Source organism: Hemitrygon akajei, chromosome 27, assembly GCF_048418815.1.
Source record: "Hemitrygon akajei chromosome 27, sHemAka1.3, whole genome shotgun sequence".
Lineage (NCBI taxonomy): Eukaryota > Metazoa > Chordata > Chondrichthyes > Myliobatiformes > Dasyatidae > Hemitrygon > Hemitrygon akajei.
Genome location: NC_133150.1, coordinates 32159930 through 32178348, shown reverse-complemented (window position 1 = coordinate 32178348; position 18419 = coordinate 32159930). Strand labels below are relative to the sequence as shown.

Below are 18419 nucleotides of genomic sequence, written 5' to 3'. Positions count from 1 at the left end.
AAGAAATCTTCCACTGGCGTCTGTGGAGGGAGGGAAGACGTTTCTATTTCAGGTCATCATCTCAAGATATTAGCTCAGTTTCTCTTTCACTAATACTACTTTTCTGTGTTTTTATTTGTGGCATTGGTAAAAGATTAAATCCTGTTCAAGTTGCAGGGGAATACCCCCTATAATTTATAATGTCCAGCCAGTTTTTTTTTGTTCACTGATTAAGACAATTCCAACATCATCTAAAGAAAAAGGGCCACAGTTTGATACCCTCTATGTGTTTAGCATAGATCATATGCTGAGTGCTAAGGAAAAGAATGAGGGGATTGTGAAAGTTTGCAAAAAAAAAGAACAAATTTTATAAGATTTTAGATAGAATGGAGTTTGTAGAGAATAGAAGCAGCTAAGGAAACTTTGGAAAGTTAAACCATGAGACGAGCAAGTTATGAATTGGGGTTTCAGCAGTGATGAAGCTGAGAAAGGTGCAGGTGAAGGTGAAGAAGGAACAAAATAACATTTCATTACTTTATTAAAGCTCGACTTTTATTTAAAACTCTATTCAAGGTTCTGCTAAATTAGACAGAAAAGCAACAATCTTCATCAAGGTATAAAGGTTGAATCATAAAACGTACATGGCAATAACTCTCGGTCTGCTGTTTCTGTGCAGCTGGGATATGGATAGAAAAGATGACCTTTCTCCAAGGGATATGGGATCATTCGAAAAGCTGAAAGCAGAACAGTAACACAGATAAGATATACAGTATTCAGTATAATAAACTACAGATGTTTATTCACTGCCACAATCTCCAGTGTGAATGTTTCTCTTCTGTGAGATTCTGGGTATTAGTGATCAGAGTTTGAAAAAAAAAGGGTCTGGTTTTACATAACTGACCCTCAGATGAGGTAAACTTGACATAGGCCATGTGTGTTTGTGAATAATTGATCATACAGTGTCTACACAATTTGATGTAATCAAGAAACCAATCACAATACCAAAGTCAGTTATTGCACACATTAATTTTATCTTGCTCATACTATCCTGTAGACTTACAGTGAAACAGAGCAGTGTGGTGTACAGCAAGAAGATTTCCAGTCTACAAGATACTTTAAATTAGTTTCAGGATTTCACATGCCACACTGAACAGCTGATTGAAGAAATCACCACAGGCAAACAGTTGATCTGAGAGTAAAGAATGAAAAGCAATGCTTTCAGCCAACTATCTTAGAATGGACAGAGCGGGCTCATTTTCATCTCCCCCTCCAGTGAGAGCAACTCATGGTTATCCATGGCATCTTGAAACCCACCCTGTGGAATATACACTGCATGGAGGAGATAGAGGAAAATGGATAGTTAGAATTAGAATGATGTAGGGCAAGAGAGCCATTATTAAAATAGATGACAGAAAGTAGGGACTACACACACACACACACACACACACCCTCGCCCCCCACACCATACAGAGATTTAAATGTGATGGTGTGGATGCTATATAAACAAAAGAATACAAAATTGTACTTTGAGTAGTAATGGCCACATCAGTTTCCGAATGTAACAATCGATTAGATGCATTTACTCTCTAATTGCAGCACACAGATCTGGTTCCAGAAGTTTGCACGCAGACCAAATTATCTAGGCTATGTGGTCAACAGGTAAGAGTACACAGAGCTGGAGATAATGTATTGACATAGATTGAGAGCTGATTATTGACAGAAAGAATGAGAATAAAAGGATCTTTCTCAAGTTGTCAGGTTGTAACTAGTGGGTACCACAGGAATTGGTGCTTATAACCCAGCTAGTCAGAATCAACAATTTGTTGAGGGGAGCAGGTTATATTTTTCCAGATTTGTTGACACAAAACCAAGTGTGACAGAGAATAGGAAGGAGTTATAAAGAGGCTTCTGGAGAAAGGTCTTCCACAATCACACTATTTCTCCACTCTCACTATTTTAATAGCAAAAGTTCATATATTTGACTAATCGGCCAACTTCTACTAACTACAGATAAGGATGCAAGTTTCACACCATGAAATCTGAGCAGTTTGCACTGTTTGTAAAGTCAGAGCTCCGATTCACGTGAACAGAAAAGAGTTGTGAAAGAATGCTACCTTGTTTTAAGAAGCACACTTTCCTGGACTCATGTTCCCACAAGGTTCTCATATTAGGATTTATGCACCAGATTTGACAGTACATCTGTGTGGAGAATTCAGACTTTTAATAAGATTTTAGCATTTGCACCCAATGCTTTACATTGTTGAGGCATTAATATGTGCAGAAAGCAGGACAAGGGCACAATCAGTGCTTCCTCTCAGTGTAATTCCAGCTAGCCACCTCTCAACTAAATGTTCTGCAAGCTGCATACAACTCAGTATTAATTTTTGGATAATTTCCCCAAGAGAAAACTTGGGACATCTGCTATGTTGAATTGTTCCCACCATCTCATGTTCTGTGTCCGGTTAGGTATTTAACATGAAAGAAAATCTTCCCAGTCCACCAAACTTGGAAAAATTATAAATCATACGTATTAGCTTACAGCCCACTCCAGAGAAAACTGAACAGCACAGAAGCTAGGAAAGAACTTAGATTTTTGATATGTACATGATGTCTTGTCCACGAGTCTCATCCAAAAACCTTGGGCATTATCAGAGACAAGACTCTCTTACATTAGTCACAATTCACTAAAAATGGTCAGAAAGTCAAAACAAAGGCCAGCTTATCTTGAAATTCTATTCCAGAGTACTGCTCTGGCTTATGATCCTGCAGGTGCCACACAAGAGTATCAATGCTGCCACAATGGCAGTGACAGGGATCCTTAAGCTCATTCCAACACAGTAGATACTTGGTCAAGCTCACATTTGCTCTGCCTGTCATTCACTGTGATGTCAATATCATCCACAAGATTAAAAAAAAGGGTTGCAGGTAACATCAGCCTCCCTTTCCTTAATGAATTACAAAATACCATTACACTGTTTAAAGTCCTAGGAAACTACTGCTATGTCCATACCATGGCATATCCATTAAGGCCTAGCATAGAAACACCAATGCTCAGGAATGGTAAAATCTACAGGATGTGATAGATACAACCCAGTCTATCACAGATAAATCTTTCCCCACTATTGAGCACATTTACAAAGAGCACTGCCACAAAAAAGCAGCGTCCATCAAGGACCCCCACCATCCAAGCCATGCTTTCTTCTCGCAACTACCATCAGGCAGAAGGTATAGGAACCTTGGGTCCACACCACCAAGTTCGGGAACAATTATTAATATCCACCAACCATAACTTCATTCAACTGAATTAATTCCATAACCTACAGACACACTTTCAAGGACTCTAAAATTTATGTTCTCAGTATTATTTATCTATTTATTTTATTTGCACAACTTGCACATTGGTTGTCAGTCATTGTTTATGTATAGTTTTTCAGAAATTCTATTGTATTTCATTATTTTCATGTAAATATCTGCAAGAAAAGGAATTGCACAATAGTATATGGTGACATACACGTATTTGATAATAAATTTAGTCTTCAACTTTGCTGTGAACAAATCCTCACTGATCTATCAGAGGCTCCTCTGACACAATGAACTACCCAGAATTAACTTTGCATTTTGGGTCATTGAACATCTTTTGTTTGTGAGGTAGATGGCCATGCCATCTCTGGTCAGTGCACTTTGGCCATGACTTCCACATTGTAATACAAAAATCACATCATTAAGATCCATTGCAGAGGCAATACACTTCTGCACTCGGCATAGGGAAGCCATTGAGTGGAGATGCCTTGATGTCCAGGAAAGACTTTTCCAATCAAGTGAACACTGATGATTAGCTACAGTGAGGTTTAAGAGAACAGAGGCAGTGAGAGAAATTTTTATAAAAGTAGATCCTTGATCATGAGGTAGGCTAACTGAACGGACTTTCCCCTAATGGAAGGAAGGAAGGAAAAAGGAATGTATAATATACAGGTGTCCCCCACTTCATCAATGCTCGCTATACGCCACTTCGTTTTTACAAAGGACCTACATTAGTAACCTGTTTTCACATTACAAAGAGGAATTTCGATTTTACGAAAATTTTTCCCATATAAGTTAATGGTTCTTCAGTTTACGCCATTTCGGCTTAAGAAAGGTTTCATAGGAACGCTCTACCTTTGTGGGGGGGGGGAGAACACCTGTATTGAAATTCAGACAAAGCATGGGATGAGGTTTGCAAGCATCTGGTTGCAGAGGTACAGAGAACAAAACTATAGCAAGATTGAAGTATAATTACTCCGTCTTTGAAGAACTAGGGAAACAGAATCTACTATATGTCATAAAACAAGAGATCACTTTAAGATGCTCCCTACCAATTGACTTTGTACATTTTCTCTACTAAGGCCTGGATTACATGCAACTCCATATGGGAAATAAAAAAGGAGGTTCTTGGGAACAGGGAGGGAAGAGATTTAAGTACTTGATTCCAGACCATGGAGTGTAGTAGGCTAAATTGCAAAAAGAAAAGACAGGAAGTGGATTCTGATTCACTGCTTTAGGGGAAGAAGAGGGAATGTCTAATATATAGGAACAATGAGAAAGGGTAGAAAAAGGACTGCAAATATGTACAAGGGCAACTAACAATCAAATCTTTTCTCAAGTAAATCCCAGTGAAGCTTTATTACCAGCAGTTTTTCATGGAGAAAACATACAGATTTAAAATTTCCTTAATAAACTGGTCAGATTGTACAAATGCAATGTTCTACCACTGAATATGTACAAATTCCAACTAATTCATGTGTACATAACAAAAGTCTAACAAACGCAGTCCACATACATTGCATCTCTTAGCACATACTAAAATCCTCCCAATAAAACTAATCTATTCTAAAGAAATAGCTCTAGATTTTTTTAAAACAGCAGTTGATTATCAGTAATTAGGATTAAGAAGAAAAGGCAATGAAATTTACATTCTAAAAATAAAGTCTCCCCATCCTCCAAGGCAATCACCCACCCACCCATCCCCAACCAGCTAAAGTTACCTTCAATCAAGGTTTGGAGGCCCATGTTTACAGTGCCCTTGGGCTTTGTGTACAGGAAGGAAATAGAAGTGTGTTTATGTGGCGAAGAGTGGATCGGTACTGATGGGACTGCCTGAGCAATAGTGATTTATGATTATTTGTTTACAAGAAAGGGGATAAGGTGAATATTTGGAGAGACAATATAAAAACAGTTTAGGTATATTATCACAGCTCTTCCCCTCCTCCAGGGGAAATTTTAGAATTTTTAAAATGTTTAACATGAATATTCTTTCAGTTGATATTTCTTTTCCCAGATCCATTCCCTTTCTGATGACTTAATAAACTTAAGGTTGACAAAACAAGTGTAATAAGATCCAATTTTATTTTCAGTGGAGGTGGTTTTGTTAGTCCCCAGGCCAATAATTATCCTTTAGTCACCATCACTAAAGTAGCTTATCTGCTCATTTCTGTATGTGGAACCAAGATGTACAGAGATTAACCACTGTTTCCCACAATAACTTCTCTTCAGAAGTGCCACATTGCTTGTGAGACATCCTGGGGTTATGAAAGACTGAATATAAATGCAATTACATTCTTCTTAAATTCTGGTTGTTTGCACATACGCAAATCAGTGTAATAGATCCCATGGAATTATTCAATCAAAAAGGGACTAAAAGTTCCCTCAGCGAACTGACCAAAATCATTTCACTTATTGTCCTGCCAATACCACCAGCTGAATTAATTCATCCCTGTTTGGGGATTCTGCTATTTCCAAAAATGACTGTCAAGATTCTCTACAGGATAATGGTTAATGGACTTTGACATAATTATTCATGTGATGCACTTTGACATTAGTGACACAATACAAAAAAAGTTTGCTAATAATTTTTTTCTATGCTACGTGATCAGAAGATAACAGTTTATGGTTAAAAAGCTTTTCTCTGCAAAGTATTGACAGAGTTTTATCCAGGGAACATTTCATGTTACATATTTTTTTTAAATCATTACTTGTTCACTGTATCCATCATCAATAAGGTTGGCAATTATAAAAAGGGGGGCTATCTTAAAAATATTCCACTTCAAAAAATGAAAAGAGCAACATTTAGACCAAGTAAGGCAAGGGTGATGGGTTTCTTTCCTAAAGGATACTAGTGCATCATTTTTTAAAGCAGGAATCAGTTAATTGTGCAAACACCAGCTATGTATTCCATTGCTATTAAATAACTACAAATTCACTCAATGGTACTCTGGATAATTGCCCAGGCATTAATTCAACAACATAGCCACTTCATTTCATCTCTTTTGTTCCTGATCACAGGCGATCAGTCCCAGTGGCAGTCTGTTCAGAGGTGTCAGACAGGGATGTATGTAATCCCTGCCTTGGCAATGGGGTGCATTTACTCAGGTATCCAAGGTTCACAAGGCAGGATGGGATAAAAAGCTTCCCTTCATGCACGCATCTTACATCAGTTCTCCTCTTCCAGCAATGCGATAGAAGCCATAACACCACATCAGAAAAAAAATGTGCAACAATATTCAATAAACCAAGCACTAGAAAGTGATCACTGAAGTTGCTGGTTTGTCATAAAACTCAACTGATTCACAAGTCCCTCCCCAATAATCTCCCTCCTGGCAGATATCCCTGCAAGCAGCGGAAGTGCTACACCTCCGCCCTCACCTCCATTCAGTGTCCCAAATGGTCCTTCCAAGTGAGGCAACACCTCATCTGCTAATCTGCTGGGGTCATCTACAGCATCCAGTGCTCTCGATGTGACCTCCTCTACATGGCTGAGATCCGATATAGATTGGGGACTGCTTGTCTCCATCAGCAAAAGACCATTTCTCGGTGGCCAACCATTTCAACTGCAATCCCCATTCACATTCTGACATGTCGGTCCATGACCTCCACTTCTGCCATGATGAAACTACTCTCAGGTTGGAGGAGCAACACCTCATATTCTGTCTAGGTCGCATCCAACCTGATGGCATGAACATCGATTTACCCAACTTAAATTAAACTTGCTTTCTGCCTCCCCCGGTGTCCCTCCAACTTCCCTTTCTCCTGTGGTTCACTCGCCTCTTCCATCAGATTTCTTCCCCAGCTCCTTTACTTTTTCCATCTATTACCTCCCAGTACTTACTTCATCCTTCCCTCCCCCATCCACATGGCTTCACTCATCACCTTCTAGTTCGTATCCCTTCCCCTCCCTTCACCTTCTTATTCTGGCATCTTCCCCCTTCTTTTCCAGTCCCTGAAATGCCAACTGTTCATTCATTTCCATAGACGCTGCCTGACCTGCTTGAGTTCCTCCAACATTTTGTGTGTGTTGCTCTGGATTTGCAGCATCCGCAGAATCTCTTGTGTTTTAAGTTTCAGAAGTTGCCAGGAAAAATAATATTCAATCCTCTCAGGTACAAGAGTAATCCTGTTCTGAGTAATTACTCTTAAATTCTTCCAAGTAGGTGAATAATAAAAACTAGCTTAATCCAGTCACCCATTCAAAATTGAAAGCCTCGACTTTGTCGATTTACCATTTCATGATATCAACTGTTGGAGTGGTTACAGTTTCTAGACGTACTGCTGCTATCAAACTTCTGTGGCTCATTTGCGGGTAAGTGAGACTTACACATCTCACTTTCCTTTTTAAATACAATTAGATTTGAAACCTGTCAAATGCGAAGTGAGATGTATGCAAGGTTTCCTATATTTGAATCTTATTCTATGTCTATTACAAAAGATGTGCATGGTGACCGATGATAGAGATTAAAACTACCATCTATGAATAATAAAGGGTGGGTCAGCTAAGATGAGGCCATGGGAGACTGGAAATGTCCAATATTTAGAAGGGGTGAAAGTATAACAAGAATAAGTTAGTAACAGTACAGAAGTTGCAATAGCACCATCCATACGGTCAGTTCCAAGCTCATCGAAATCAACAAGCAAATTGCATCTATGTATTCAGTACCCAATTTATTTGGTACACCTGCTCATAAATAAAAATATCTAATCAGTCAATCATGTGCAAACAACTCAATGCATAAAAGCATGTAGACATCGTCAAGAGGTTCAGCTGTCATTCAGACCAAACTTCAAAATGGGGAAAAAATGTGATCCAAATGATTTTGACTGTGGAATGATTTTTGGTGCCAGATGGGGTAGTTTGAGCACCTCAGAAACTGCTGATCTCCTGGAATCCTCACACACAACAGTCTCTAGAATTTATACAGAATGATGCAAGGAGCAATAAACTTTCAGTGAGTGGCAGTTCTGTGGGTGAAAATGCCTTTCAATGAGAAAAGTCAGGAGAATGGCCAGACTGGTTCAAGCTGACATGAAAGTGACAGTAACTCAAATATAATGTGTCACAACAGAAGAGCATCTTTGAACACACAACACATTGATCCTTAGAGCAGATGGGCTGCAGCAGCAGAAGACCAGACCAAATTCTACTCCTGTACCTAATAGAGTTGCCACTGGGTGTTTATTGCGGTTCAAGTGCCAATAGCCAGGAAGGTGGGAACCAAGAGTAAACTACTAACTCACTTCTCTAACCAAAAGAAGGTCTTAAGTCTCGATCAAGATTATCTCCTAACCTACAAATCTCCGCATAAAGAATCACATGCTGGAAAATAATCACACCAGGCAGGTTTAGAAAGCAGAGAAACCCTTTGCATTCAGTTAATCTTCATTACAAAAACAGCATGAGACTCGTCGTGCTCAGACGATCCAATTAAACAAGATCACTTGAAAATCACACTGAATTAGTTTTGGCACAAACCGCAAAAGGATACTTACTGCCTTCCCATGTGCAGTGCAATAGGTTAAGGGCTCCCTCCACTCTCTTCCAGTGCTGAAGGTGAAAGAAAGCATATGCTATTGCTTCACTGTCTCCCCGCTTCAGAATGTGTTCCGGTGGCAAAATTAAACTTTTCATTTCTAGTAAATACTATGGAAAAATAAAGAACAGAAGAATTGATAAGCAGTAATAAATAAAAGCAATATCAAACTAAACATCTTTAGATGTACTGAAATAGAGGGAATAACTTTCAAAGACAGGAGAGGGAGAACTTCAGAAGATCTGAACGTTAAAAGATTATTTTCACCAAATTTCACACAAAACTTACAAAGTACTAAACTTCATTATGGATGTTTTGGACAATTATTACACTTCTATGGTACAATTGCAATTTTATTACAGTGAAAAATTAACACCTACAATTTTGAACCAATATAATTAGCTTTGTCACATGTACATCGAAACATTAAAACATACAGTGAAATATAATCATTTTGCATCAACAACCACAGTACAAGGATTGCGCTGGGGTAGCCCACAAGTGTCGTCACTCTTCCAATGCCAACATAGCATGCCAACAACTCATTAAACCTAACATTCATCTTTGGGATGTGAGAAAAAACCGGAGTACCCGAAAGAAGTTCACGTGGTCATGGGGAGAACGTACAAACCACTTACAGATAGCAGCAGGAATTGAACCCCTACTGGTGATTGCTGGTGTGGTAAAGAGATTGTGCAAACAGCTACACCACCATGTCACCATACTCCTTCACCCTCTCTGGTTTTCTAATTTTTCCAATATGGTCACTTTTCCAGATCTGTATTTTGCCATTTTTCATCGCTCCCTTGTTCCTCACATCATTCCATGTATCCATCGAGGTTCTGGGTTGCTACCAAGGACTGTATTATGTAAAGATACAGTACCAGTACAGTAATCACTAAAACATTTACTTCATCTTGCAAAGCACACAGAGAACAGTAGTAATATGAATGTATTGAATGTCTTAATAACTTAATTTATACTACATCAGTTTAGATAATGACAAAATCCTACTGCCAATGGATAAAAGTAAAAAATCAAACTTTTACTTCGTACGGGCAGTGGTTCCACTTTCCATCTAAACTGAACTCTCATGAATATATCAAAAGGTATATTTGGGTCAGCAATTTCCTTACTACTGCAAAACTAAGATACGCAACTTTGCAATATTAAACATATGGGCACAATGTGGTTAGGCAAACTGCACTAAAATTAAAGCATAAATTGTGCAAAATTCATGTGACACCTACACAGAGTATTATTAAAATTACAGCATGGCATTGTACTCTGTGTGCCAGTCCTACAGAATGCAGCAGCTCACTTACAGCTTTTTGATTTCTGCTGCTGGCATGTTTAATGCTGTGATCTTCCCTCCATCACCCATGCATTTCATTGGAAAACTATGCCAATTTCACGGGTTAACCTTAATAGTCCCTGTGGCAGAGTACAATCTTCCAACCCATCTCTACCTCCATCCTCCCCCCATCCCCCCCCCCCTTGTTCAACCTGCCCCATCTCCTTACCTGTCACTACATCACCAGCAGCCAGCGTCTCCCACTCCATCCCACCTGCCCATCAGCCCTCTCCTCATCTGATTCTAACTATCACCTACCAGCACCTGCCTCACCATGAACTCTCACCTCCTATACTGGCCAACTCTCCTCTATATTCTCAGAACTGATGCAGGGTCTTGACTTGAAACATTGATTATCCCTCTGCCACCAGGTGCTGCTAGCCCCACGAGTTTCCCCCAGTAGTTTGTTTTTTTTGCTCCAGATTACAGCATCTGTCATCTGAATCTCTATACTGGCTGCCCGAATAAATTTTTAAGTTTTAATAATATTTTAATCTGTCACCAAGTCCCAAGGTTCATTGTTTGGATCCTCACCTATGGACTGCTTTGCCATTATAGTCTCTCAATTGGCAGCATCTTTGAGAAGGTGGCACTGTGCAGCATTAGAGGAGGAAGTGCAAGGGAGAAATAGAGCTTGAAAGTGAATTTGCATTTATATAATACACTATGCTTCCTGTGAGACTTCCAAGCACTTTAGAGCCAATTAACTACTTTGAAGTTCAGTCAGTACTATAGTGTAGAAAGCATAACAGCAAATTCTCGCAGAACAAAATTCCACTAAATTGCAATGAGATAAATTGTCACAAATCTTGTTTTAGCTCCATTGACTGACAGATAAACATTGGTCAGGACATTAGGAGAGTCCTCTATTCTTCAAAACTTAGTACTACAAAATCATCCTGACCTCCTGGAGTGCAGCATTCTCTTGACAAAATGAAGTTGGATAAATATTAAAAAGTGAAAATTATGTGGGTGTTATGGGGAAATGTGGGCAAGGTAGACAAGTGAACTATCTAACTAGGTATTTTTTTCTTCAAAAAGAGTTGGCACACAGCTGGGAAAATATTTATTCCTCCGTTACATTTTTTATCACTTTGGTCAACTCAAAACACTTTGCATCCAATAAAATACTTCTAATGTACTACAAAGGAAGTAATATGTATGAACTGAAACCCCTTCTTTTGTAATGTACTTGTTTATGCTTCTTTCTGACATTACCATCAATTCTAATGCTGCAGAGAAGGATTACATCCTCAAGTTTCTTTGGTTGATGGCCAATAGCCATGCTCCTCTGACTTTAGAGCTGAGGTTAACAATGTTTTAACATTTATAATAGGTACCATTTTTCAGACTGTAAAGCCAGATACTACTACACTTTAGAGTTGCTTTTATGGCACCAAACTTTGAAAATCTGAAGATTAAAGGAGGTTTGTTGCCAAATAAATAGTTAACTATCATATTATGTATCAAACCTGTTTCAAAGATTAAAGAAAGCAAACTTCCACATTTTCCATGTGCTTATCTAAAAGCCTCTTTTATGCCTCTATCATATCTATCTCCTTTGCTTTGGGTTGTGTAGGTTGGGTCATGATATCAGTTGAATAATCTAAACTGACAGCTTTGAGTACGCAAGATGGATCATCCAACTAAAATATTAACTCCTTTTCTCTTTCCACAGATGTGGCCTGACTCAGTGATTATTTCCTGCAAATTTCTTTTATTTTAGATTTCCAGAATCTGCTCTTTTATTTTTATGTATTTGTTGAATGCACTGGCATTTCTCTTTCAGCATTCTGATGAAGGGCCTTTGACCTGATAAGCTAACATTGTTTCTCTTCATATAGCTGCAGCTTGACCTGTAGTGTATTTCCACCAATTCTGTTTTTACTTTTTTTACTTCGCACTTCTCAGCATTTGCAATATTTTTTGATTTTTGACTAATGCATCTTGTTTTGGAAAATGTCACAAGCGATAGGATTATTTACTAATCCGTTTTTCACACTGAGAGGTTTCCAGATTCATTTTCTGAAGGAATGCACTCAAGGTTTTTTAGACCCCCTTTAGATAAAGTAGATTTACTGCCTCAGTAAATTCCCTTGGAGCATTAAGTCTTACACTCAGGTGGCTAATACTGACGCTAATCCTTGCTAATCCCTCTTCAGTCTGTTTTACAGAGCAAGGATCACTGACGGACATTTAAGTTGTTGTGGGAAACCCTGCCTGAATGCCTGACCTCTGGTCTGACTCCTCACCCGCTTCCCAGTGCTTGTGGCTTTGACTGCATTATGCCGTTTTCTTGAGAACGGAAGCCAAAAATAAAACCTCATATTTGCTTAATTAGGCTCAACAATATACAGCACCCTGGCAAGGGGGTTAAGGACTATTTATGAAAATATATTAGACCACTCAAAAAAATGCACTTTAATTGCTGAATTATTAATGCTATAAGAATGCCAATTTTACAGTTACTGATTTAATCAGAAACAAAAGCATCCACTGAGATCACAAGATAAAGGGGCTCCAAATGGAAACATTTAAAAGTTTTGCAATATTATGCGTATACATTTTAAGAAAAAAATTAAACTTCTCCCTCGTAAGCTCTTTTCTCCCTAAAGGCACAGTGGGCGAGGAGTAAGACACTATCTGAGCGTTTATGACCAAAGATGTGCAGTGCTTGATCAGTCATGCACGCAGTACCAATTTCACTCTGCAATTAGCTTTCTCTGCTAACACTGTATTGAGAGACGGGCACACACTGGGATAAACACAGACCCTTCAAGGTTACAGTCATTCATATCTACTTAATGAAACAGCTGTATTTGTCAAAGATTAGACACTCAAATCCATGCTCTGACTCTCAAGGCTGCTGCTTCCCTGCTATATACCTTATTACCACAGATGTCTAAAACCAAGAGGGGCTCCCAAAGGGCATATCTCATGACCTCCTACATACTGTGTTATTTTCACATCCTTGAAAAGTCAGTGATAAACAGACACATAGGTTAGGGGAAAAGAACAAAGCTCTGAGAAAACACTGACTGAGATACTGTGTCAATGACTTGTGCTCTTTGCCTGAATGTGTGCAGTAAGCTCACTAATTACTCGCTCCCTTTACTACTTCCTTTTTATTTTGCTATTCTACCAGTTTAGGTTGGTAAGGGGCAAGGGGAGGTGCAGAAGCAAAGGACTGGTCTTCGTCAGCTGTATAAGATCAACAAGATGTTTTACAGTGCCCAGTTTTGATTTTCAATTAATTAGCAGTATCAAGTACAAATCAGATTTTATTATTGCACGGTCGCTTCAAATCATCAGCAGTTTCATCACATTACAAGATGACAATCAGGGCTAAAGGAGCTAGACACAAGCACTCAGTCCAGGCAACTTATTATAAAAAGATTATGAAGCTACTTAAGAAGCTGCAAAAAGATTGACATGGATAATATGACAACTGAAAGAACATACTCATCAAAAAGATTGAATACACAGCGGCTCTTTTCTCTAGGAAAGAGAGAGTTGAGGTTTTTAAAGGTTTTGATACGATAAATGTACAAAAATGTTGTCTTTGGATGTTATCTAAATCAGGGTGATCAATAATCCAAATGGAATTCAGAAGAGAATTGTTTTTACCCACAGCATCATGAGAATATGGAATGTGTTACCATATGGAATAACTTAAATGAATAGCAATAGGAAATTTGAAAAATACTCTCGGAAGAATTAAGAACTGCACACTGATTGGGGTTAAATAAAGATGATATTTGCATGGACCACAGCCCAGTTGGGCTGAACAACAGTATGTCCCCATGGGTAGACTATGAAAATGTAGGGTGGTCCACAGAGCTGCTGCCAACAGGAAAGAATATAACAAAACACTTATTAAAAATTTGAAAAAGCTACCCTCAGATTGAAAAAGACTTTTAAATTAGTTCATTATTATTCTGGCCCCACTATTGAGTGTAGTATTGAACATACATTTTCCTACTGTCCTTCAGAAGGACATGATTAACAACCACTTTGATCCTGCAGCCCATCTGGTAAAGGTATTCCCACTGAGATTTAAAGGGAACTTTCAATTGACGGTGATCCCCTATTGCTGTTCTGATAAGGTGCAAGGCACTGCATGGAAAGAAAGCTCATTTGCATGAATAATCCTGATGAAGGGTCTTGCCCCAAAACATTGACTGTTTATTCTTTTCCATAGATGCTACCTGGCCTGCTGAGTTCCTTCAGCATTTTCTGTGTGTTCCCTTGCAATGACAGTAAAGGAATAAACATTTCCCCAATTGTGTTTCCCAAGTGCTTCATTAGAGTGATGATAATCATGCTAATAGCCTCAATCTAAGAGTGGTTCAGATAGGTAAAAAATGGATAATTCCACTTAACAATTACCTATCATCTCCCTAAAATTCAGATTTGTTCAGTGGACATTGAGTGATAATAAACTCTGAAGGTTCCAAATTTCATTTGCTGGCTGTTCTGAGTTCAATTGGGCCAACAGGATAATGTCATAAATGGTTACAGCACTTTTGGATTTTCCAAAGGAAGGAAAATCAGATGTAATGTTCACCCTCCACTCACTTCACGCAAACATCGTCGAGGAATGATCTTGTTTCGATTCTGGATGTTGTCAAACTAGGTATTGGAAACTGCTGGTTATACTATTGAACTAAACTAGAGAATACATGTACCAATCACACCATATTAGATCTCGAATTTCAATCATGTTTACAAACAGAATTTTAATCTGTTTTACATCCTAAACCAACATCTATGACTCAGAACAGTATCCTCTGATCTCCAATTGGTATGGAATCGGGGCAACTGGTCATGTCCAATAAGCGCAGATCTTGGACCTTCACATCCTCCAAAGAGACAATCAACATTAGTGTTATACCCAGCAACAAGCTGACACCCGAAAGAAAGCTTAGTCTAAGGGTTTCCACCTTGAACTTGCCGGAGTTAGGACCTATGATCTACCAGCTTTTTACAACCACCCCTATGCAAATGCAACTGGATCCTCTACTTCCTAACCGGAAAACCACAGTCTGTGCAGATTGGTGATAAAATATTTTCCTCACTGATGATCAACACTGGCGCACCTCAAGGGTGTGTGCTTAGCCCACTGCTCTACTCTCTATATACACGACTGTGTGGCTAGGCATAGCTCAGATACCATCTATAAATTTGATAACAATACAACCATTGCTGGTAGAATCTCAGGTGGGGACAAGTATGGGATGGGATACGCCAACTAGTGGAATGGTGCTGCAACAACAACCTGGCACTCAACATCAGTAAAACGAAAGAGCTGATTGTGGACTTCAGGAAGGGTAAGACGAAGGAACACATACCAATCCTCATAGAGGGATCAGAAATGGAGAGATTGAGCAGCTTCAAGTTCCTGGATGTCAAGATCCTTGAGGATCTAACCTGGTCCCAACGTATCGATGTAGTTATAAAGAAGGCAAGACAGCGGCTATACTTTATTAGGAGTTTGAAGAAATTTGGCATGTCAACAAATACACTCAAAAACTTCTATAGTTGTGCTGTGGAGAGCATTCTGACAGGCTTCATCGCTGTTTGGTATGGAGGGGCTATTGCACAGAAGGTTGTAAATCTAGTCAGCTCCACCTTGGGCACTAGCTTACAAAGTACCCAGGACATCTTTAGGGACCGGTGTCTTAGAAATGCAGTGTCCATTATGAAGGACCTCTAGCACCCAGGGCATGCCCTTTTCTCACTGTTACTATCAGGTAGGAGGTACAGAAGCCTGAAGGCACACACTCAGCGATTCAGGAACAGCTTCTTCCCCTCTGCCATCCGATTCCTAAATGGACATTGAAGCTTTGGACACTACCTCACTATTTAAAAAATATATACAGTATTTCAGTTTTTGCATTTTTTAAAAATCTATTCAATTGATTTGCTTGTTTACTTATTATTATTATGTTTTATTTATTATTTTTTTCTCTCTGCTAGATTATGTATTGCATTGAACTGCTGCTGCTAAGTTAACAAATTTCACGTTACATGCTGGTGATAATAAATATGATTCTGATGGACATACCCTAGTGCACAATTTGAAACATTTTTTTCTCATGCAGCATTCTCCTTCCAAAGAGCAGAAAGCAGTCCATAAAAATAAAATGTCAACACATACAAACAAGCTGGATGAACTCAGCAGGTCGGGCAGCATCCGTTGACTGCTCATTTCAACAGATGCTGCCTGACCTGCTGAGTTCATCCAGCTAGTTTGTATGTGTTGATTTGACCACAGCATCTGCAGCATACTTTGTGTTTATAAAGTGTGTTTGCAGATCAGAGTAGGAAACAAGTCACAGGAAAATTAATGTGCAACTTCGACTTACTAGTATCGATCAGTAATGCACAAGACAGAACCATTTAATGAAAACTCAAGGAAAAATTGTGTAGGACTTTGCATGGTCGAATATATTAGGAAAGGCCTGACAACCATAGATTCTTTGGCTACTTGGCACAATGCTCTTATTTAGCCCCAGGAGCTTCTGGGGAAAACAAGGGTTCTTTAAATCTTTCTTTACAAATTAGAACTAGGAAGAGTACCAATGTAAAAACTCTTTGTTTGCATGTTATTTTAGCAACAGAACCAAACAGAAAAGTCAAGAGTTATAAAATTAAAATATCCCAGATGTGTTCCAATATGGGTTTACCCAAGTTCGGAGTTCAGCAAAATAACTAAAGAGAAAAATGCACAAGTTAGAACTATTTAATGGAAACCCTGAAGAGAAATTCTGCAGGACTTTGTGTGGTGTAATTCATTAAGAATGGATCGAGTTTGACAAGTTTGAATCCTCTGGCTATTTGGCTCACTGCTCTCACTTGAGCACAGGAGCTGAGGAAACATGGACCCTCAAATCTCAGTCTCTGAATTTGGATCAGATGTAGAAGCAATGCAAAAATTGGAGCCATGACTGAGTAAGTAGATTCAATGGAATTTTTGACTCACCATTTTAAAATCTAATGATTATCAAATCATTATAAATTTTGTGGTATACTGTATTTCTAATTTTTTTGAAGCTCATTCCACAAGGATGAGCAGATGTCTGCTTTAAATTGGCAGATGATCTCCTTTCATATTCCCCAAATGCACAGAAGCCTTCCATTTCTTCAAACTTAATGTGCGTCAAAGCTAATGGCACCTTCTGGTGCTAATGCAGTCAGCAGGACCATTCAAACAAACTATTGAAAAAGTAGTACTACCAACATCAGTTAGGTTTTCCCCTCTCTGGAAAGCAACTTGGTCACTTTTCTTTTCATCTGCTACCATGATGTCTAACACACATCACAATCATTTTTTGGCATCATAGAATATTTCAGCTCAGCTGCAGACCATTTACCCCTCATACTTGTGTCAGCTTCTGGAAAGAGTCTTCCCCAATTAGTCTCGGCTTCCTACATCCCAACCAACTTCTGATCCACGCAATGATCCTGTAATTTTTTCCCCCCCTTTGAGAATTTATCCACTTCCCTTTAGAAAGTTTTTACGGAATATGTCTTCTTTTCAGTCAATGCAATCATGATCATAACAACCTATCACATAAAAGGAATCTCCCTCTGGCTCTTTTACCAGTAATGGTTTGAGAAGATTGATGTTATTTAAGAGGCAGCACTGAAATAAACAGGTTAGGGTCACCAAGAAAGCTGTAGAAAGAAGAGAGCAAACAACAGTCAGCCAATGGGACACCAACATTCACTGAGCGAAGTAGAACTTCAAGACTAACTCACACACAACACATGCTGCACCAAATGTTCATTTCCGATTTTGAACTGCATATTAGAACACTATGAGGATAACTACTTAATGTACTTCTGCTTTCCTGCAGAACCAAAAAGACAATTATAACATTAAAATTTCTATACATTTACCTATTGCTGTTTTATGTAAATCTTACATTCAACAAAAACAATCAAGCACTAGATAGAATTATTGAAAAGCAATTGTGCAGTATTTTGCACGGTGTAACTTTAAAGCTGATGGACTATGCCTGTGTAACACAAGCTAAAGCTGGAAGCTATTAGTAGCTGGATGGATAAAGATCAAATAATTCTCTTTAGACCAATTTGCTGTTGGTTATTGAGCAAGTGGTGGAGGAGGGGTGTGGTAAGGGGTGGGGAGCAGAGTCCACATTAGGCTGAGGCACAGGTGCTGGCAGCCCTATTGATGTTGAGCCCCAGCTCCTGCTGTGGCTACTACACAGCAGATTACACCA

At 38.9% G+C, this 18419-nt stretch overlaps 1 protein-coding gene across 3 annotated transcripts in view; it reads right to left on the bottom strand.

Moving 5' to 3' along the window:
• Positions 1-18419, bottom strand: part of LOC140717236 (suppressor of tumorigenicity 7 protein homolog) — a 136892-nt gene that overhangs the window by 27984 nt on the left and 90489 nt on the right. For 2 of the 3 annotated variants that reach the window (XM_073030578.1, XM_073030580.1), the window contains exons 12-13: positions 8776-8926; positions 621-713 (exon numbers count right to left, since the gene is read on the bottom strand). In XM_073030578.1, the coding sequence (XP_072886679.1) occupies positions 621-713; positions 8776-8926 (244 nt within the window). The remainder of the gene's footprint in view (positions 1-620; positions 714-8775; positions 8927-18419) is intronic. The other variant, XM_073030579.1, reaches the window with a different exon arrangement.